Source organism: Magnolia sinica, chromosome 16, assembly GCF_029962835.1.
Source record: "Magnolia sinica isolate HGM2019 chromosome 16, MsV1, whole genome shotgun sequence".
Lineage (NCBI taxonomy): Eukaryota > Viridiplantae > Streptophyta > Magnoliopsida > Magnoliales > Magnoliaceae > Magnolia > Magnolia sinica.
The window spans coordinates 16,123,484-16,145,924 of NC_080588.1; the positions used below are offsets into that span (position 1 = coordinate 16,123,484).

The window sequence follows — 22,441 nt, forward strand, 5'->3', positions numbered from 1 at the left end:
CCAAAGATGCATGGCTGTATTTACCTGGAGGAGCTGCGTGATCTTGTGGCTTATATTTATATGCTTTCCACTATTCTTCATGTATTAAATTCTTGTAAATTTTGTACTTATTAAATTCAGAGACATTGGTTTGTATAAGTCATTATGGGCAGCTTCTTGTAAATTTGAATGATAATGAAATTTTCCTTTATGTTGATTTGTCCACACTACGCTCATTTGCTTACTCTGATGAAAGAAAAAAATGTACACTCGAATTTGACCTCCTTTAAAGCTAACACTCGGGTTTTTGGGACACGGGTCATATACTCAGGTCCTAAAAATTTGGGGCGTTACAAGAGTGTACTAGACCCCAGTGATATTCAGAGATGAGCTATATTGTTATGTGGATTCATATGAGGATTGGTATGCTTAAGTTGCATCTCACATATGACATTGGCCACGTAGGCCTTGCATCGCATAGCCTTGGTATGGTCGACAACATTCATGCCTTGCATCGCATGGCCCTGGTATGGGTGGTAGCATTCATGCCTTGCATCACATAGCCTTGGTACAACTGACAGTATTCATGGACTTACCAGCATGTTTCCGCATTACTCTGATATTGCATACTTGGCACTTGCTTTACGCACACACTTACACCACCCTCTAAGCTTTCTATAAGCTTATCCACAATCGTTGCGTGCAAGTGATGCTAAAACGGTGCAACAACATTAAGATTGGAAGGTGCAGCTTTCTTTTAGAGCTTTTGATATTAATATTGTATTTCCCTTATACATTGTATTTAAAGTTTTTATTTATAGTAGAAATATGATAATGTTGTTGGTTGTTGTTTGTGGGTTATGCTTATAGTTATGCTTCTTACAAGATATATGTACGTTGGAAATCCTCCTTTTAAGATCCCAGGATCGGAACCTGGCATATGGGTGCCAAGAGCTGAGAATGGGATGCTACGGAGGCTGTCGGCACCGAATTCAGCGATCAAAAATTTTGTGAGCCCGGTTTCCGAGTCTGGGGCGTGATAGTCTAATTGCTTGACGTGAAGCCCAATTGATGTTTGTGTTTTATCCACATTGTCCAATAATGTGGGGCTTGTCTCTAATGTATGAATTGCATTGACATGCCAATAGGCTCACCATGATGTATATGTTTTATTCACGTAACACGCCACCATGATGTATGTGTTTTATTGAGTAGTGTGGAGCCCACCTTTATGCATGTGTTTATTCATGCAATGTGAACATGATATATGTGTTTAAATTATATAGTTCATGTTGTATTACTCATGAGGCATGCCAAGATATATATGTACATACAATGAGGCCTGTGAGGCATGCTAAGATATATGTGTACATACTGTGATGTCCGTCAAGTTGTATATGTATGTGCCATGAGACTTATAAAGCCATTAAATTCATCTGGTGTGTATGTATGCACCGTGAGGCCCATTACGTGAGACTGATAAGTTATAAGCGATGCTTAAAGTGGTAATTAAGATTGATGATTAACCATAAAAATGACACGCAGATTAGTAGCTTGATGTATTTGTTATCCCCACTATCCATCCATTTATGGTCCATGTGGGTCATGGCCATCTCTCTCAGTTTCATCCATTTTTAGGACCCCATTTGGATGAGTTTTGGGCCAATTGCCCAGGCCCATATATTCATCTACCCTTAGGACGGTCGCGCCCATTGGACAACTGCTGGACTTTCGTTCTAGCAGCATGGTCCACCTGTTTTATGTGTGTAATCCAGTCCTCCCACCTGGCGGGACCCCATAGAGATATATGTGGGCCACCAGGGAACATATACCTAATTTATATTATTTATTGTTGGGCTCCAGCAGCTCAGAAATAGGTGGGCTGGAAATTCAATAGTAGGCCCAAACTGGCTAGCCCTAATAGCCTGTTTTGGGATAGCATGGCCCACAAGATTATGGATGGATTATGCATATAAGATTGTCATTGTCTGAAATGTCTTTGGGTTTCTTTCATGTTTACTTGGAGGCCCACCTCAATTGGATTTTATTTTGGATATATGTTCATAGTTTTGGTTGGACTTTGTAGGCCCATTTATCTTAGAATCTTCTAGTTAGGTCCCTAGACCTTTGGGCCTGTATCTCACTACTTATTGTGATGGGTTTGAGGGCCATAATGTGCAAGTAGTTGGGCCCTTGGTTGCCCACCAAATGACCTTATACTTGGGCCAAGTTGTGAGGCCCAACTCACTTGGATACAGCATAGAAATTGCCATATGATTGGATTATCGGGCTACCCACTAGGTCCACCACAATATGTGGATTTGTGACCTTTATGGTTGGGCCCAAACCTCGCTTAAGGGCCCACCATATTGCTTATGAGTTGGGCTTTGAGTATAGCCCACTAGGCCATGGATTGCCTTAGGCCCTAGGCCTTACTTCATATTTGAGTATTAGTGGGCTGCCCTTTTAGGACCCAGTTAAGGTTAGATGTCCTCCTTGGTGGCCCTAAGGTAGGCTCATGGGGCTTTTATAGGTGGTTGAAGGCCCACCTTAGACCCTTGATAGGATCGCTTATTCCTTTAGGCCTATATATAACCCTTCTTTGCCTTGTGGGCTACCCCAAAGTATTGGGCCCCCACTAAAGGTTTGATCCTTAGATTAATTGTCTAAGTACCTAGACTTGATTCCCTCCTTGGGAAGGAGGAGTATGTTCTAAGTTATCATCGCCATATGGCACACCCTCATGACCTATATGCGTCATTGAGTGACTGGATTGCATTTATGTCTAGGCATTGGGTTGTTATGATATAGGGATGGAGTTCCCTTCTTGTGCACATTGAGTGCTTGGAGGTAGTGCATGATTGGTGTGCGTGACTCATGCATCTGGCATCGCATCTCATGGACATTATCGCCCTTGCTTCATCAGGGCCTTACCTCCACTGGTATATTTGTAGATAGCTATATGTGAACACCGAAAATATATTATTTGAGCATTTGGGTGCATAGAATATCCCTGGGTGAAAGCCCCTAAACCTTCAAGGTACCTAGAAGACGCTTCAACGCTGTGACCGAGTGAAAATCATGAGCGCCCAAGTGCCTTACATCGTTAGGCTATTTCTCCCACTGTCATGTAGTTAGTCGAGATGGAATGTGTCCTTTTCCGCCTGAGTGAGAAGGCATGGCTAGGTTGAGTCTGACTATCTCGTGAATGGGTCTACTACCGTCGAGCCTTACTGGTGATTGGTTGTTCATAGGCAGGTAGTGTAGTCTCTTATGCTCATTGATTGTGCGGTCTTGACAACGGCAGTCATCTTGTAGTGTATCAGACCTTGGTGATATTCTTTATGATGGAACTGTATTGGATATGTGGTCTGGTTATAAGCATTGACATCACTTTGCATTGATTGGTGTCGGTTGTATAAGCCTTGTTGCATTGCATAGCCTTGGTATGACTTCCTTCATTCATAGCTTAACCTTGGTAAGGCTAGTTCTATTGGCATTAATCATGTTTTCCCTTCTGTATCTCCTATCTGCACACTATTGTCATACACTTTCACCACCCTCTAAACTTTTTATAAGCTTATGCACGATTGACGCGTGTAGGAGATCCTAGGTCGGCGTCGTAGTGACAGAGCTTGGATAGGAGTTGATTTGAGGACCTGTGTTGTAGATCTTCTTTCCTTCTTCTTTTGTCATCAGATGTATTTCATTTCAGCCTTGTACTTGAAAAGTTCAAATTCATAGTGGATTTTGCAATATGTGCCTTTGTTATCCCTGAGATTTACTTGCTATGATCTTGGGTATGTTCGTATTGGGATGGATATACAGTTATGAAAATCCTCATTGTAGGATCCCAGGATCGGAATGTCATGCCCCAGACTCAGTAAACGGACTCACAAGGAACCCGATGGCCGGTTCTGGCCACAACAACCTCCGTAGTACCCCATTCTCAGTTCCTGAGGCAGGTTCCGATCCTAGGATGCTACAAGGAGGATTTTCATACCCAAGATCACAGCAAGTATATCTGAGAATAACAAAGGGCATACATCACAAAATCCACTAAGAATTTAAACTTTTATAAGTTTACATTAGGCCCAAAAGGACATACATCAAATATTAGGAAAAGAGAGAAAAGTCAGCAACACTAGGTCTTCAAGCTCAGCTCTAATCCACACTCCACCGCTCTATGACACCTGCCTAGGATCACCTGCATGCATCAATCGTGCATAAGCTTATAGAAGCTTAAAGGGTGGTGAAAGTGTGTGTCAATGGTGCACAGAAGAATAGTAGGAGGTACACGAAAAAAATATGCTCAATGAGAATATTACTACCCTTACCAAGGCTTATCATGAATACCATACAATGAGTACTAGATGTCATACCAAGGCAGTTCATGAAGGGGGCTTACACATCCAATGCTAATGCGATGCAAGTAATGCCAGTTCTCATATCCAATCCACATATCAAATACATTTCCAGTCATAAGGAAATCACCGGGGTCCATTACACTACTAAATGACTGCCGCTCTACAGACCCACACAGTCAAACGGGCATAAGTGACCTCACTATCTGCCTGTAAATAGCTAATCACCAACAAGGCCTGACCGTAGTGAACCCATTTCACGAGCTGGTCAGACTCAGCCTAATAATGCCCTCCATCACAGGTGGATAAGGCCACATCCCTATCCAACTGAGTACACGATAGTGGGAGTCACGACCTACAAGTGTAAGGCCCTAGTGCGCTCATGTTTCCACCCAGTCATGGCATTGGAGTAGATCCTTAGTACCATGGAAGTTTTGAAAATTTCACCCATAGGCATCCTATGCACCTGGTATGCTTAAACATCATTTTCAGTGTCCACACGTCCAGCCATCCACAAATATCCCTGTTGAGGTAAAGCCCCTGATGAAGCGATGGCGAATGTCGATCATACTATGCAATGTTAGATGCATGAATCACACAAACAGCCATGCATCATACATAAACATCCAACGTGCTCAAGAGGGAAAAACTCTATCCCTCACAATATCCTGTCTAATGGCATAACCATGACCAATCATTTCTCAGCCAAGCATACATATGATGCGTATGAGAGTGGGCCATGAAGATGAATAAGAAATGCCAATGCGATGAAGATGTTCTCCCCTCCTCATTAGTAGGGTCTAGGTACTTAGACCGTTTCTCAAAAGGAATGCAACCTCAATGGGGACCCAATAGCTTGGGGTAGCCCACGAGACTAGATGGATAATAGCATGGGCCTAGCAATGGTCTATGGTGAACCTTTAACCACCCATAAAAGCAAGAATGGGCCTAACAAGGGCCTAGAAGGGCATATCAAGGTGGGCATTCAACCACCATTGTCCCCTAAAGGTGGCTTAATAATAATCTATCAAGGATCAAGGCCCGTGGCCCGAGCATCACCATAAGAAAGAGATGGGCAGCTATATACATATATATACATCACATGTTGGGCCTCGATAAAGTGGCCCAAGGCTACACATAATTCATAGGCCCAATAGGGGCAATATATAGCCAAATCCACATGCAATAATATGGGCCCATAAGGAAGGTTAGGGCCCAAACATAAGGGCTACCAAGTCCATACATTGTGGTGGGCATAGTGGGTAGCCCATTACTCTAACACAAGGGCGAGAATCATATTCAAGATAAGCAAGTTGGACCTTACAACCTAGCCCAAGAATTTAGTTATTTTGGTGGAAAACCGAGGGCCTAACCACTCATACATTCCAGCCCAATAGCCCAACAGAATACCATGGAGAATACAGCCCAAGAATCCACTGAGCCTATCTAAAGGGTTCTAGCTCATTTGGGCTTACAAGGAGTCCAAAAATCTGGTTACATATAAATACCCATATAGCCCAAACAAGGTAAGCCTTAACGATACATTAATTAAATCCAAAATTTAGGGTGTAAAGGTATGAATTATCCTACAAAATTCTCACAATATGGTGGGTTATACAACACATCTAGGTGGGCCCACAAGGTAGGCTGGAGGGCTAGCCAAGGCTGGATGCCCAGCCTGGGCATCCCTGCCTGATGAGCCACTCTAGGCTGTACCACCAGCAGTACAAGGGCCTGATGGCTCTAAAATTTTATGGGGTGATACTTTCATAGGTGGGACATGCTCCCATAAAATTTTTAAATTTTTAGACACCTAAAATATTTTAATTAATTTAAATAAAATGGTCTATCCAGAAAATTGGACTGACCTAGATGTCCCAACATGGTGGGCCAATCCGGCCCTTGCCATGGTGTGTACAAGGGTCTACTGGCCCCAAATATTTTTAGGTGGGTCCCACCATGGGTAGGCCACATCCCTGTAAATTTTCATAATTTTTAAACACCTAAAAGTATTTTAATAAATTTCAGAATTCCAACCTATCCAGGGTGGAATGCTGCTGGAAAAATAGTTATCCACTGTCCTAAATTTGGGTCATCGAAATGGGTGGGTTTTGAGCCTCCAAATTTCCTGAAATTTGGGTCCAAGGTCCCTCATCATACTTACAACAAGGTGGGACCTAGAAATATGGCCCACCTTCTGAGAAAATATTTTTAAAATTTTATTTTTTATGGAACCATGCTTCTGGACTGCACAGCAAGAATTTCTAGCAGCCCACTATGTTGGCCCACCCTTTTGGATGCCCAAATGGGGTCCATTGGCCTTAAAATTTTGCAGATAGGTCCTACCATGGGTGGGGCACCTATCTGAAATATTTTAAAATTCTGCGTAGCAGGCGCTAGGCGAGGACCCGCAGTCAACGACCGGTGGAATCGTTGAGGGTATTCTTCTTATTTCTACTTGTGTTGCTCATGTTTTATTTGATTCTGGCACTTTCCATTCTTTTGTGGCCTAGCAGTTTTACCGATCGACCAGTATTCCATCAGAGTTCGTGTCTGAGGCCTTAACTGTTTCGACTCCCATTGAGAAGTTTGTGGTATTGACCCGTCGCTGCCCTTCTTGCCCGGTGTTGGTGGGCGAGATGTTCCTTCTTGCCGATCTGTTCGTGATGCCGAAGACAGGATTTGATGTTATTTTGGGTATGGACTGGCTTGCAGAGTATAGTGTTGTCTTAAACTGTGCCGCGAGGAGAGTTACATTTCATATTCCAGGCTTGTCAGTATTCCAGTTCATCGCTGAGCCCAGAGTGGAGCCGTTATCTAGTTTCATGGTTTCGAACATTGAGGATTTTGTGGTAGAGAGTATTGAGCAGTTGCCAGTTGTTTGTGAGTATCTGGATGTGTTTCAGGAGATTCCGAGTTTGCCGCCACATCAGCAGGTAGAGTTCAAGATTGATTTGGTGCCTGGTACCGCACCTATCTCAAAAGCCCCCTATCGGATGGCACCGTTGGAGTTGAGGAAATTGCAGGAGCAGTTGGATGAGCTCCAGGAGTTAGGTTTTATTCATCCCAGCAGTTTGCCTTGGGGAGCCCGGTATTGTTTGTGAAGAAGAAGGATGGTTCGTTGCGGCTGGTGGACTATCACGAGCTCAACAGAGTCACCATTGAGAACTGATACCCGCTTCCCTGTATTGATGATCTATTCGATCAGTTACAGGGTACAAAGTATTTTTCTAAGATCGACTTGCGTTCTAGTTACCATTAGATTCAGGTCCGAGAGGAGGACATTACGAAGACAGTTTTTCGGACACGTTATAGTCACTTTGAGTTTCTGGTCATGTCGTTCGGACTGACCAATGCGTCCACCATATTCATACATCTGATGAACGAGATTTTTCGACCGTTCCTCGATCAGTTCGTGGTGGTATTCATTGATGATATTCTTGTATATTCGAGGACCCGAGAGGACCATGCTGAGTACCTGCAGATTGTGCTTGAGACCCTCTATGCCCACCAGCTGTATGCGAAGTTGGAGAAGTATGAGTTTTGGCAAGAAGAGATAAAGTTCCTCAGTCACGTGGTGACGAGGGAGGGTGTCGTTGTGGACCATTTGAAGGTTAAAGCAGTGCGTCAGTGGGGCCAGCCCATGAACGCGTCCGAGATCCGTAATTTCCTTGGTCTAGCTGGATATTACCGACAGTTTATCGAAGGATTCTCCCGTATTGCTACACCGCTGACCCGGTTGTCGCGGAAGGGCGTCGAGTTCGTCTGGAGTGATGCCTGCAAAGAGGCATTTAAGGAGTTGAAGGACCGCCTCACGTCCGCTCTTGTTCTCACTCTTCCTGATGGGAGTGAGGGTTTTGTTATTTTCACCAATGCCTCTAGAGTTAGTTGGGTACTTTACTGATGTAGCACGGGAAGCCAGTGGCGTATGCCTCATGTCAGCTCAAGGTCCATGAGCTGAACTACCCCACCCATGATTTGGAGCTCGCAGCAGTCGTCTTCGCTCTGAAGGTGTGGAGGCATTATCTATATGGGGTCAGGTTCGAGCTATTCTCGAATCATAAGAGCTTGAAGTATCTATTTTCACAGTCTGAGTTGAACCTGCGACAGAGACGATGGATGGAGCTATTGAAAGACTATGATTTTGACCTTCAGTACCATCCGGACAAGGCGAACGTGGTGGCGGATGTGCTCAGCCGTCAGCCACGAGGCCTGGTGGCACAGATGATGGTGCATGAGTGAAAGATGCTCTAAGATGTTTTAAAGTTTGACTTTGAGTTCAACCTGTAGTCTTCCATTGTTCAGCTTTTGAGCTTATCGATTCAACCCTCTTTGGTAGCTAGGGTGATCGAAGCTCAGTAGATGGACGAGTCACTTCAGGAATACCGAGCAGAGGCCACCTCTGTGGAGCAGTTAGACTGGCAGATTGGTTCCGATGGTGGATTACACTTTAGAGGCCGATCATGTGTCCCGGACGTGCCAGAGTTGTCTCATGATCTGATGACCGAGGCACACCAATCGAGACTTACTATTCACCCGGGCTCCATGAAGATGTATCGTGATATGAGGAGGCAGTACTTCTGGTAGGAGATGAAGCGCCAGATTACGAGTTTTGTGGCCGAGTGTGACACATGCTAGCATGTCAAGGCCGATCATCAAAGACCCCCTAGTCCCTTGCAGCCGTTGAGCATTCCAGAGTGGAAGTGGGAGCACGTATCGATGGACTTCATCGCAGGTTTGTTGAGGACTCAGTGCGGTCACGACACCATCTGGGTTATCGTTGATCATCTGACGAAGTTGGCTCATTTCATTCCAGTGCGTGCTTCCTGGTCGATGGACCAGCTTGCAAAGGTGTTCATTGAGGAGATTGTGAGACTGCACAGTGTCCTAGTTTTGATCTTTTTAGACCGAGACTCCAGAATTACATCTCAGTTTTGGAGGAGTTTCCAACAGGTGTTAGGGGTCACTTTGCATCTCAACACCACTTATCATCCGCAGACGGATGGGCAGACCGAAAGGGTCAACCAGATCCTTGAGGATATGCTCAGGGCTTGTGTGATCGACTTTGCGGGCAGTTGGGATGAGCATATGCGCCTCGTCGAGTTCGCATACAACAACAACTATCAGGCGACTATCGGCATGGCTCCTTTGAGGCACTCTATGGTAGACCGTGCAAATCTCCTAGTTGTTAGACCAAGGTAAGAGAGCATTGTCTCTTAGGTCCCGAGCTTGTACAACAGACATCAAAGGTTATTGATGTTATCAGGCAGAGGATGTGCACTGCTCAGAGCCGGCAGAAGAATTTTGCTGATCGTCAGCGTCGACCCTTCGAGTTTGTAGTCGGGGACATGGTGTATCTCAAAGTCTCGCCCATGAAGTGCGTGGTTCGCTTTGGTGTGAAAGGCAAGCTCTTCCCGAGATTTATTAGACCTTTTGAGATTACACGACGCTTGGGAGCTGTGGCCTATAGGCTTACCTTACCTCCTGAGTTGTCCATGATCCACGATGTATTTCATGTCTCTATGTTACGGAAATGTGGGTCGGACACTATTCCCGTGATTGATTGGCAGTCACTTGAGGTCCGTGAAGATGCTTCCTACATTGAGCAACCGATTCGTATTCTTGATCGGAAGGAGCAGGTCCTCAGGACTAAGGTCATTCCCTTGGTGAAAGTGCAATGGAGTCATCATTCGGAGGCTGAGGCATCTTGGGAACCTGAGGCCGAGATTAAAGAGTGTTATCCCCATTTATTCAATGATTGATTGCTTGTATTACTTGCATTGCCTTCTCTTGATTGACGATTGATATATATATATATAATGATGTTTATGCATTTTATTGCCTCAATTTTGTCAATTTCGAGGACAAAATTTCTTTGTTGGTGGAGAGAATTGTGAGACCCGACCTGAGTTCGCATGTGTGCATGTGTGTGTGAGTAAGCATTTCATTTATTTAGGTCCCACAGTCCTACCAGTCAAATTTCGGTGACCCGCGACCTTCTGGTAGTGTTTGCGGTCATCCTTGAGTTCGGTCACGTAGACCCGACTCGGATCGACTCGAAAACTATGCCATTGCGATCGCATCGTCGTTGCGGTTCCAATGACGAGTCTTCTGCGTCCATCCGATGTATAGATCATAAGTTGTGTGTATCTCATGTTATAGCCCTTGATCATGATCGCATGGAATTCCTGTGAGACCTGACCCAAGTTCGCATGTGTGCATGTGTGTGTGTGAGTATGCATCTCATGTATTTTAGTCCCGCGGTCCTACCGGTCAATCATCTACCCTCTCTAACCAATTGCTTCCCTACTTGCAATCATCTCCCCTCTAGCAATTGGTTAGAGAGGGGAGATGATTACAAGTAGGGAGTTGCAACCAAAGTTTTAGGTTGAATAGGTTAGTAGGCATATAAGTGGTGTTTGGGTGGTGGGTAGTGTAGGTTATGGAATTTTGGGTGGGGTTGGGTAGTGTGTGTTAAAACTTATGCATTAAGGATGGGACCATCTAGGAAAACGTGCACACCACTCCTAGGTGTTGGGTAGTGTGTTGAAACTTATGCATTAGGGATGGGACCATATAGGAAAATGTGCACACCGCTCCTATGTGGGTCATGCGATCATGATCAAGGGCTATAACATGAGATACACACAACTTATGATCTGTACATCGGATAGATGCATAAGACTCATCGTTGGAACCGCAACGACGATGCGATCGCAATGGCATAGTTTTCGGGTCGATCCGAGTCGAGTCTACGTGACCGAACTCAAGAATGACTGCAAACACTACCGGAAGGTTGCAGGTCACCGAAATTTGACCGGTAGGACTGTGGGACCCAAATAAATGAAATACATATTCACACACAAACACACATGCACACATGCAAACTTAGGTCGGGTCTCACACGAAACCTGCCTTAGGAGCCGAGAATGGGGTACTAAGGAGGCTGTTGCGGCAAGAATTAGCCATCGGGTTCCATGTGAGTCCGGTTACCAAGTCTGGGGCGTGATAATTATAAACACTTCCAATAACCCACTTATCCAATAACTAGTGTGAATAATAGATAATACAGGTGATTTAAGATTAATATAAAATCATTAACTTAAACGATATAGTTGATATGACCTGCTTTTGATAGATTATGATTACATAAATAGTTTCTTTTTTAATAATTAGTTGTTATCATTGAATTCATGGCTTCTAAAATAAATAATGATAATCAGCTTAATCGGAAGCTTTTATAACCCTAAAAATATTAAATAATAAACATTCAATTTTTATTTTTTCCTATAAAGCTATTTATTTTAGTATTTTATTTGCCTCATTTTTAAGGTAATACCTTAAAATGAACTGGCCAAATAGATTAACAGTATGGATGTTACAATAATAAAGAAGTAGCCCCCCACTGATGTACGGGTGAAAATGAAAGAAAGTTAAATGCAATGACTTCGTGCGTTGGATGTTCGAGAAGTAAAACAGTAAAAAAACATTATTTCACCTGTGATATGAATATCCTTACTAATGTTAACTCTTAATTACTTTTTGTAACATAATTTAAATTAGAAAAATATTTTCAAACTAAAGGTTAAGTAGTTTTAAAAGATTAGTTCGAAGGTAAGTGATTATCGGTTTATAATAAAACCCTACACGGTTATATATATATATATATATATATATATATATATATATATATATATATATATATATATATATATATATATATATATATATATATATATATAAACACACACACACACACACCAGTGAATGATACTATTTGTAAATAACATATAACAACAATTAATTAGTAGATAATAATACTAAGACTATGAATGTCTATATAATTATAGTATCAGAAGTGTTATATTAATTATACGACATAATAATAATATTTTTGTAATAATTTTTATTATAATAATATATATAATAACCAATCATGCTTTAATTATTATTAATTATTAATCATATATATATATATATATATATATATATATATTAATAACTATACATTAATATGATAACATTCATAAAATCAAATACTATTATATAAAATACAATATAATGAATATAAAATATATTACATATAACATGCTTATGCAGTACACACACACACACATACATATATATAGTTTGGTTTAATTTATGGTGATATTGTTATATTATAAATATATTAAGTATACCTAATAGTATACTTTATAACATTATTTTAATATGATATTATATAATTATTTATAATACATGTTAATTTGTATTAGTTGTTCTAACTAATAGTATAATTAAATTAGCTACAGTATAAACTAAATAGTAGAAAAAAAATTACATTTTTACTTTATTTTTTATAATATATTTTATTTTAGTTAAACAAATGATAATATAAGCCTATTTAATAATAGATTTTGCTTTGTAAAAATCATATTTATGTTATTTCTTAACTTATTAGATTCTAAGCAGTATGGGTACGCTTTTTAATGATTACAATCGTTTAAATGAAAATTCAGTGAAAAACATATATTATATTCATTATTAATATAATTTAATACATTAAAGATTTGCAGTAAATTTTTAATAGCATATGTCTACTAATTAGCATAACAAGTGATTAGTCAACTACATTAATCTACTAAATTTATAATATAAAAATATTTCGGTAATATGTTATATAGGCATATCACATTAGTTGTCAATTCGTTGTGAATAATAATTTATTAATATCAATGTACGGTAAGTATAAATATGTTAATAACTTATTACGTATTAAACAATTATAAATACGTAATTTGTTATTATAATTCTGATAACTTATAATAGTATAATAGTAATATGATAACCTATAATAATATACCGGTAATATGGTATATCATTCATGGTAATTAAAGCTTATCTATATGTATTATAGTCCTATATTTTATAATAGTATAATTTCTATAACAATATAATATATGAAAATCTAGATAAGTAATTAATATAAATATTACAATCACTATCGATACATTATAATGATATTATGAAACACAATATGATTATTGATTAAGATTATAATAATTATTATAATAATTGTTATTGTTATAATCTACCCTCAACTATATATATTGATATAATGGAATCTATAAGGCCCATAACTCTACAACATGTTTAATATAACAAAGCTTAAATTCTCGAAAAAATTACTACTAAAAAGTATCTTTTAAATAAAAAATAACTAGAAGTTTGTAAATACGTATATACATTTTTACTCAAAAATCACTATCATGATGCACACTCGCCACTATACACATATCAAACATATATGTTGATTTTGAGCATTAATTTGATGGGCTATAAATATTTCATACAATTGACTAAAATTTTGGATGTAGACATCTACATGGTCATGATCGAAATATTTTTTAGATGACTCTACACAAATGCCATGTGAACGACAGAGATGTATTAGAATGCATTTCATTAAAATCTATGAAGTGAATGATGTCATAAAATTGTTACATATATTCACATAAGAGAAGGCGAGTATGTTGAGAGTATACACTCTCTCAACAACAAAATGGACAACATGAAAAGCAGGGAAACCACTTAGCGTTTGCAGCGACTGGAGCTACTTCTGCTACCGGTGTTTGAGGCTCTTGTTTTTTATTTGACCGATTCTCTGGGTCCACCTTCACAGATCCACTTTTTCCTTCTGTTAATCTACAAATGAAAATTATCATTAGTTATATTTTGCAATTCAAATCATCAAAAAGTGTAAATGCATGAAATTGAATGATTCTAACTTTTAATGATGTGAAGTTGTTTTGTTGAATTTAAACTATTTAATGATTTAATTTTAACTTACCATATAACAGCACTCAATGGATAGTTATTAGATGATTCATTCATAATAATTTTTAAATTATTAAATATTAGTGGTGGAGTCCACAGTTGTCACATTTCAAATTAAGTAACATAAATTTTATGATTTGCATTATCTTTGTGCATGCCATGAAAGGTGATTATACACATATACTTAAGAATGCATATATAGACTCCTCATGTATGAATGCCTGCAAATTGTTTGAGAATGAGCATCATACATTGGAAATGCGAACGAACGGATGCTGGTTCCACTACCATCTGAGCGACGGGAGGCACTAGCTCCAGGCGCAGGGGCCACTGCTTTATTATCCGCAGCCGCCCTTAGAACCTCCTTCATCGTTTCAGCATTCGCAGCTTGAGTATCATCGGGGTGGTGCTCCAAGCCTTCTTTTAATGTGGGGTCAGATAATCTAGGAGTAGACATGATTCCTTCTGTTGGGCTCGAAAAGTTTGTTAATTCACCGGAACGCCCCATTAAAAAGACATGATCTCTTGAGAAACTTGAATTACCCACATGAATACTAAATAAGGATTCATTGGAAGCTACACTCCATTCCATCGGTGCCGTAGACTTACTCCTCTCGAACACGGATGAAGGAATCCTATATGGATCGACAATATCTGATTTTCCCATCACCTGAGTTGGAGGGAATTGAGTAGCATCAGGTGGGAACATATTTACCGTTGACAACCTATCTGATTGGTGAAGGCTAGAATCACTTGGATCCATACCCGTGAATTCAGCGGATAAGTCAAGATCGGCTCTTGAAGCTAATTGAGCATCTCCATTGCCCACTGTCGATTTACTAAGCTCATTAGCATTGAGTTGGAATAAATCTTCGGATGATGAAGAAGAAGAAGAAAAGTTTGATTTTTTTAGTATATTTTGATGCTTAGTACTTCCACCTTCAGGTATAGGTTCCATAACTGGTCTTGTTCAATCAAAACTTCAATTACTTCAGACTTTTATTTCGATCATGTGCTGCAGATATACTACAAAAAGGGAAAAAAATTTTATTAAGATATATAAGCATATAATAAATTGCATTTGTGAATAGAAAAGATAACATTATACACCTAATGAATAGTAAATGTTTTTAGATTTATTATTAAATTAAATTAAATTAAATTAAGAGCATATTTGATTCATAACAATGATGAAATTCTCTCTTACATTTGGATGGGTAAGATTCATTTATTTATTTTATTCTTATAGGAAAAATGAATTATGGTTAGCATGTGTACTTAGAGCATCAGGTTATTGAGTAGATTATATGATAACTGTGTGTATGCAAGTATTAAACAATTTTGTCATAAGAAAAATTACTTTTTTTAAAAAAAATGGTTATTTCTTATATGTCTATTTGAGAAAAGGAATTTTTGGGCAAATCATTAATCACTGTATTATGCATAATCAATGTTATTTGGATCATTAATGATGAATAATACTGGAATAAAATTAAAATAAATTATCTTTACTGTTTTTACTATTTTTTTTGTGAAATATTTAAATGAAATAATTTTGATGATTAAAAAAGATTAATTAGAATTTCATAAAATATATTTTATAGAATATATTGAAGGTGGATCCCAAATAAATAATAATATATTTAAATAAAAAAATTAAATTTTTTTAGGAGAAAATATAAAAAGTGAAAAAAAACAATATAATAATTTAAACATTATTTAAAATTTATGTATAAAGAATTGACATTTAAGTATAAAATTTAAGAAATTGTTAAAAAAAAATGTGGATAAACTAATCAAGCCTTAAACATGACTTCTTGACGTCATATATTATGTTGATTGGATGTCAATTATATTAGAAAATTGAAATAATGATTATATTTTTTTACAATGTTGATAATTATTTAAATAAATATTAAAAAATAATATCTATATCTTTTTATCAAAAAATTTGTCTATCATCAATAAAATCTTTATTAATAATATCTATATTATTAACTTATTTAATGCATAAATTTTATAGCTCAATCATATACTTTAAAAAAAATAAAAAATCTTAGTTAGTTAATTCTAATATTTTCTTTATTGATACACAAATATATAGAGGTTATAATATTTTCATGGAAGCCATACATTTTTATTTTCATGCAAGTACATGTGGACCATGGATTTTTATTTTTACATGTATAGACTAAGTACAAAATAAAAAAATATTTGTTTTATAATTGAAATGTTTAATGAAAAGAGTATTTTCTCATAAATTACTTTTATTATTTACATTTTAACTTGAATTCATATAATAGATAATTTTTTTTAAAAATACTCTTTAATCTCTTAATTTTTAGTAAACAAATAATACACTCATAGTTCTCTTTTATATACACTAATTACTTTTTGTCTCTCATCCACCTTTAATGATTAGAATAGTTCATCTAACATGCTCATGATGTGAAAAACAACAAATTACAACACTATCTGGTGAGTCCTTTATAGGCCACAATAAGATAGTTAAATTAAAATTAGATGAATATTATGTTTAACAACTGAAATCAACGAAGGCATGCATAGATTGGAATAATCCAATATAATTAGGTGGAAATAGAAATTAGATTAATAATATTTAAAAATTTAATTGTTAAGATTTTGTAAATAATGAGAATTTTTTGGGAAGACTTTTTTCAATCACTTTTTGCACTATTACCAAATGATAGAATATGAAGCTTTTTAACTAATTTCTCTATTTTAGCAAGAAATTCAGATACAACCTAAAAACAAATAAGTAATTATATATACAATCATCAATAATTAAGAATTTTTATAATATTAAAAAAATATTTAATTCAAATATTAATTAAAAAGTAAAAAATTCAAATAAAGATTTTTTTTTGTTCAAAGAGTTATGAAATGTGACGATTTCTTTTACTTAATTATTTTTAGTATAAAGTTGTATTAGATACTAATTTTATGACTATAATTCCATATCTTTAACTTGATCGTGAACGCTAAATTTTTTCAATAGCCTTATATTGATTTTCTTTTGTTACAAAATTCAATTATAATTTTCACAAAAGAATTGACATTAATACAATTTCATTAAGAAATATACGATTTATTCCTCGATGAAAAAAGAAAGTGTAATATTTAAGCATATACAATGTTAAGATTATAAAATAGAAAAGTTATAATGAATTGTGATTTTAGTTAAAGATAATATAAAGGCATAGTCGTCTAAAATGTTGAATCTTATTATCGATATAGATGTCAATATTAAATAATTTACATTGTTAATCGGGTGTAACCTATGAATTTATTTACCACACATCTAGAAAACGGACGCACTTATAGCAGGTGGGTTGCACGCTTACAAAATTAATTTTGTAATGTCTCACTCTGAAACTTAACAACTAGCCATATTACATGGTATAACTCATGTGAGGTTCATGTGCTCAGCAACTTTGACATTGCATACATAAATTACATTGGACGATTATTAAAATCATCGATAACATAACTACAATAAGGGTAAAATATAAAAAATATTAAGATGATTACTATACTCATCAAATGAGTATGAAGTTTTACATAAGATTTGAGAAGAAAAGAGTGAAAATAAATAAATAAAATAAATAAATAAATATAAATTAAGTGATTGTACAAAACAATACATTGAGAAATAAAATAATAGAATTATTTTGTGAAAATAAATTATGCGATCAAACATAATGAATTTAAATCAACTTAAGGAAATGGAGAATTGCTTTCCTATTTTTTATTTTATAAAGAGAACGATAATAGAAATGAAAAAAGTATGGTTAAGAAATAGTGATAATGAAAAAAAGAGTGAGACAATGTGATCGTAATTATATTTGTTGGCTTCCTTACATCGGCAACGAATTCTTGTGTATGCGGTAAGATGTGTATTCTTAAAAATTTTCTTTAAATTAATGTATTTCATCCATCATACATATGATATATATGTGCTTTAATCTTAAATAATAAAAAATATTTCACAGGTGAGTCACACTGATTAGATATTCTTATCCATCAAATGTGGGATAATGTATTCAGATTGTTGATTATTTCAGTATTGACTTGGTCGACAATGATTATATCATTATGATTATAACGTATTGTTAAGATAATCACATATAAATATAATTCAACAACGACAAGAATAATGGTCTAATTTATATATATATATATATATATATATATATATATATATATGTCATTGGTACTACTAATAGGTCGCTAACATTTAAAAAATTGTGAACAATAAAAAATATTTTAGTTTCAACTTAGAACTCTCTCGTAGAAATTTATAATTAGGTTAAGTGACTAGTCAATACTAATCAATTTGGTAAAATTTACAATTAATATTTTTATTAGAAATAATAATAATAATTAGATAATCTTAACATCTAATTTTATGTATATATTTTTACTATTATTTGATTTAGTTTTTAACAATCCATTTGACAAAATATAATTAGATTGTTATGATTCTTTAATAAATAATATTTTCAGATTTAAAATTTATTTAGATTGGGCCTGTAATTTATATAGTATAGGTGACGCTAAAGAGTGACATATAAACCATAGATGAGTACTCTAGTTAATGGTGTGATAGGCCCATTTTAGATTTAGTAAGCCCAACTCAATTATTTAAACTCTAACTATATTTCAGTCATAATCTTATTTAAATTAAAAATGTCTTTACCCTATATTAGGGAAAGCTAATACAGACTTATAAAGAAAAAAACAGAATAGTTAAATCTAACAACTTTTAGGTGTTTTTCTCATTCTATAGTAAGTTTTTTCATCTAATGAGAACTAGTTGTAAGTATTTTTTAAATTGTCTATTATTTTTATTTAACGATTGTCTATTTTATTAATATACGAATTACGTGACTAAATCACGATAATATACATTACTTATTGTAAGTACATCCATAGTAAACAAGTATAATATGCTTATTGGATATATATTAGACAATTATGCTAATCCATTCAGTATACTATATAATAAAATGAAATTCCAAACTCAACTTAGATACTTAGACATATGGTGTATTTGGGTAATATCTTATCAACTTATAATAAATTGATTAAGTTAATTATCGCTTCAAATTATGTAATTACATATAAATTATTTTACACCAACTAATACAAGGGCAGCCTCCATTCTTAGATCCGCATAATTACAATTATCCATAATGGATTTGTACATTTTATCAGCATCGGTTGTAAGACTCGAACTATCATCACCGTATAAGCATAATCTGTAATTGGCATGCATTTATATTTAAATGATAATAAAAATAATTATAATATACAAGTAACAATCATAGTATTATGATACTATTTATTATAATATGAAAATTTTATGATTAAGATAATTATAACAAATATTTATATAATATATAATAGAAATATACAAATTGATAATATTATACTATAAAATTTATACTAATAGTCTGTATATTAGTACATAGTATATAATAGAAAGATATTAGTCTATATTATTATATATGTACAAATATACTATAATAAAATCATATAACATACTGAGTCATTAATATTATAATAATATCAATAATATATAATATAAACCGTTTATTATATTTCTAATGATATGCTTATCATTAATTATTATTATACATACAATTAATGGTATACTCATATATACACAGTCATTTATAATTTATACCTTAAGATAATATCGATAAAATTAGTTAGGATACAAATTATATATACATTAATGTACAGTGAATTCTTATAATTAATGTGTATAAATTTATTTCATCTAAATGCTTATACATATAAATGCAATCATATGAATATGTGATGCATGAATAAGTATGTTATTATTTAGAAGATTAATCATATGTACTAGCATGGTAATATAAGGTTTACATGATGTGTTCATGACATCCAATGCATCCAACAAGTTCATCTCATCATAAATATTACCAAAAAGAATCAAGCTAGTCCCATCATTAAGTGGGTCACACCTTAAAGAACAAATGAACAAACACCCAAAAAGCATGAAGTATACATATAAGGCTGATGATGATAATGATACTCACTGTTGAAACCTACTTAGGGCCCACCATGATGTTTATTTAACCATCTAACATGTTCATAAGGTCATAGAGACCTAGATGGAGGAAATACAAATATCAGCTTCTCTCAAAACTATTGTGGCCCAAAAAGTTTTCAATGATAATCATTTAATCTCGATTGTTTTATGTACTTTGGTCCACCAGCGACACTTTTGTGACATGCACTTTATCAATCCAATTCATGAGCTAGTAAAATATAGAAGTCCAAAAACTAGACAGATCCAATGCTTGAGTGAGTCATCACACATGTAAAAATATTTAAATTATTTTTGTTTAGGGTCACTATTTATTGAGGTCTTTATTCATGCCTGGGTGATAGACTCACTAGAGTTTCAACATGAAATCATGAATTCGAGTACCGATTGTGGTGAAATCCTATTCTGGTGTGAGTATGTGGGTGTGTTGGGTGTGAGTGCATGTATAAAAAAATATTAGAAAAAAATACTCATTATTTCTTACAGTGTGACCTTTTGGCCTACAGAGGGTCTACTAAACTCATTTATACCACTTGTTATTGTTTTATTCACAAAAACATTACAACGGTCACTTTACTTATGTATGCATTGATGCACGCATGAACGTGAAGCAGATTGCTTGTAACAACTACTGGTGGCACAACTCCATAAGCCCATGTAACTTATATGTTTTATCCATATCACCTATTTATTTTCTCAGCTCATTTTTTGGACATGAGTTAAAAAATGAGGCTGTTTTAAAGCTCAAGTGAACCACATACTAAAAGCAGTAAGAATAATTATGCCTACTGTTGAAACCTTCCTAAGACCCACTATGAGGTTTATTTGGCATCCAACCTATTTATGAGATCACGTAGACCTAGTTAAAGGGAAAACACAAATATTGGCTTAAACTTAAACTTTTGTGGCCCTTAAGAAGTTTTCAACAATAAGCGTTCAATCCCTATTATTTTGTATGATGTGCTCCACTAATGACACATTTGTGACATCCATTCCATCAATTTAATTTATGATTTGGTGGAAGGGTGGGAACCCAATGCTCAGGTGTGCCAACACGCATGCAAAAGTATTTTAAATGATTTGGGTCAATTCCATTGTTTCATGTGATGTAGCCCACCTAAGTTTTGTATGTGGCTAATTTTGTAGTGTCAAATAATTCTATAAGCTTCCAAAAAGGATGAATACTTGATATCGTATCGACTCGATACGCTACGCGATATAAGGTTGTACTGGCCATACTGGAATCGATTGAACTGTATGGCTCGTATTGGCTGATATAGCTCGTATTGGTGCTGATATATGATCGATATGGCTGATACAGGCTGATATGCCTATAAAATTCCAAAATTGATTTTTTTTATAAAAAGAACTCACTTATGTTTCATTTTCTTCTTTTCATTTGAAACCATAGATGAAGCTTAAAAACTTATTTTAGGCTGGATCTAGATCTATTTTGGAATAAAAACAAATGATTTGAATGTTATTCAACAAATCAAAAAGAAATGGACCATTATGAAAAAAAATTTGAAAAGAAGTATAAAACTTTACTTTAAAAAAATATATATTTTTATCTTTTTTTTTTTTTTTTGTTTAAATTGTATTTCCAATATAACGTGCCATTGTTCACCAGATCATGTTTAATTTGTCTTCAATTAGGGCTCATTTAGTTAACATTCAATAAGTCAAATTAACAGACAACATTCTTATAAAAAATGGTTGAATACACCATTGAATACATGGTTAATACATACATACATACATACATACATATATATATATATATATACATATACATATATATATATATACATATATATATATAGGGAAAAGGTATTATGCGCTCGACCTCACGATAAGCTCCCGTGAGGTCGAGCTGTGTGGGCCCCACTGTGATGCGTGTCGACCATCAACAACGTGCATTTGATGGGTCCCCTCTAAATTATGGGATATCCCAAAAATCAGCCGTATACAGAACTCAAGTGGGCCATACCATCTAAAATCATGTGAAGACACCGTTAAAACATATAAAAGCACTTGGTGGGGCCCACCTGAGTTTTTAATGCTGTTGAAACTTGGTCTGAACCCTCATCCAAGTGGGATACACAATGGATGGGCTAGATTTGCAAACCACATCTCGGTGGGCCCAAAAAGCTGATTATGAATGTTTTAATGGTGCACGGCC

At 35.5% G+C, this 22,441-nt stretch overlaps 2 protein-coding genes across 2 annotated transcripts; one reads left to right on the forward strand and one right to left on the reverse strand.

Moving 5' to 3' along the window:
* The first annotated feature begins 7,009 nt into the window (after positions 1-7,009).
* On the forward strand, positions 7,010-7,515 carry LOC131228768 (uncharacterized). The gene is made up of 2 exons (XM_058224635.1): positions 7,010-7,279; positions 7,414-7,515. The coding sequence occupies exons 1-2, from the start codon at positions 7,010-7,012 to the stop codon at positions 7,513-7,515; spliced, it is 372 nt and encodes a 123-aa protein (XP_058080618.1).
* A 6,349-nt stretch (positions 7,516-13,864) lies between these two features.
* Positions 13,865-15,162, reverse strand: LOC131229661 (uncharacterized). Its single transcript, XM_058225648.1, has 2 exons — positions 14,411-15,162; positions 13,865-14,027 (listed from the first exon to the last, which is right to left on the reverse strand). The coding sequence occupies exons 1-2, from the start codon at positions 15,115-15,117 to the stop codon at positions 13,874-13,876; spliced, it is 861 nt and encodes a 286-aa protein (XP_058081631.1). The 5' UTR covers positions 15,118-15,162; the 3' UTR covers positions 13,865-13,873.
* Between the last annotated feature and the right edge of the window lie 7,279 nt (positions 15,163-22,441).

What these genes read in the sequence shown, in the direction of transcription:
- LOC131229661 (XM_058225648.1), bottom strand. Translation starts at nt 15,117, where the DNA reads ATGGAACCTATACCTGAAGGTGGAAGTACTAAGCATCAAAATATACTA. An exon ending in CGTTCGTTCGCATTTCCAAT is followed by an intron (nt 14,028 to 14,410) that starts GTATGATGCTCA and finishes TTTCATTTGTAG; the next exon opens with ATTAACAGAAGGAAAAAGTG.
- LOC131228768 (XM_058224635.1), top strand. Translation starts at nt 7,010, where the DNA reads ATGCCGAAGACAGGATTTGATGTTATTTTGGGTATGGACTGGCTTGCA. An exon ending in GTTTGCCGCCACATCAGCAG is followed by an intron (nt 7,280 to 7,413) that starts GTAGAGTTCAAG and finishes TATTCATCCCAG; the next exon opens with CAGTTTGCCTTGGGGAGCCC.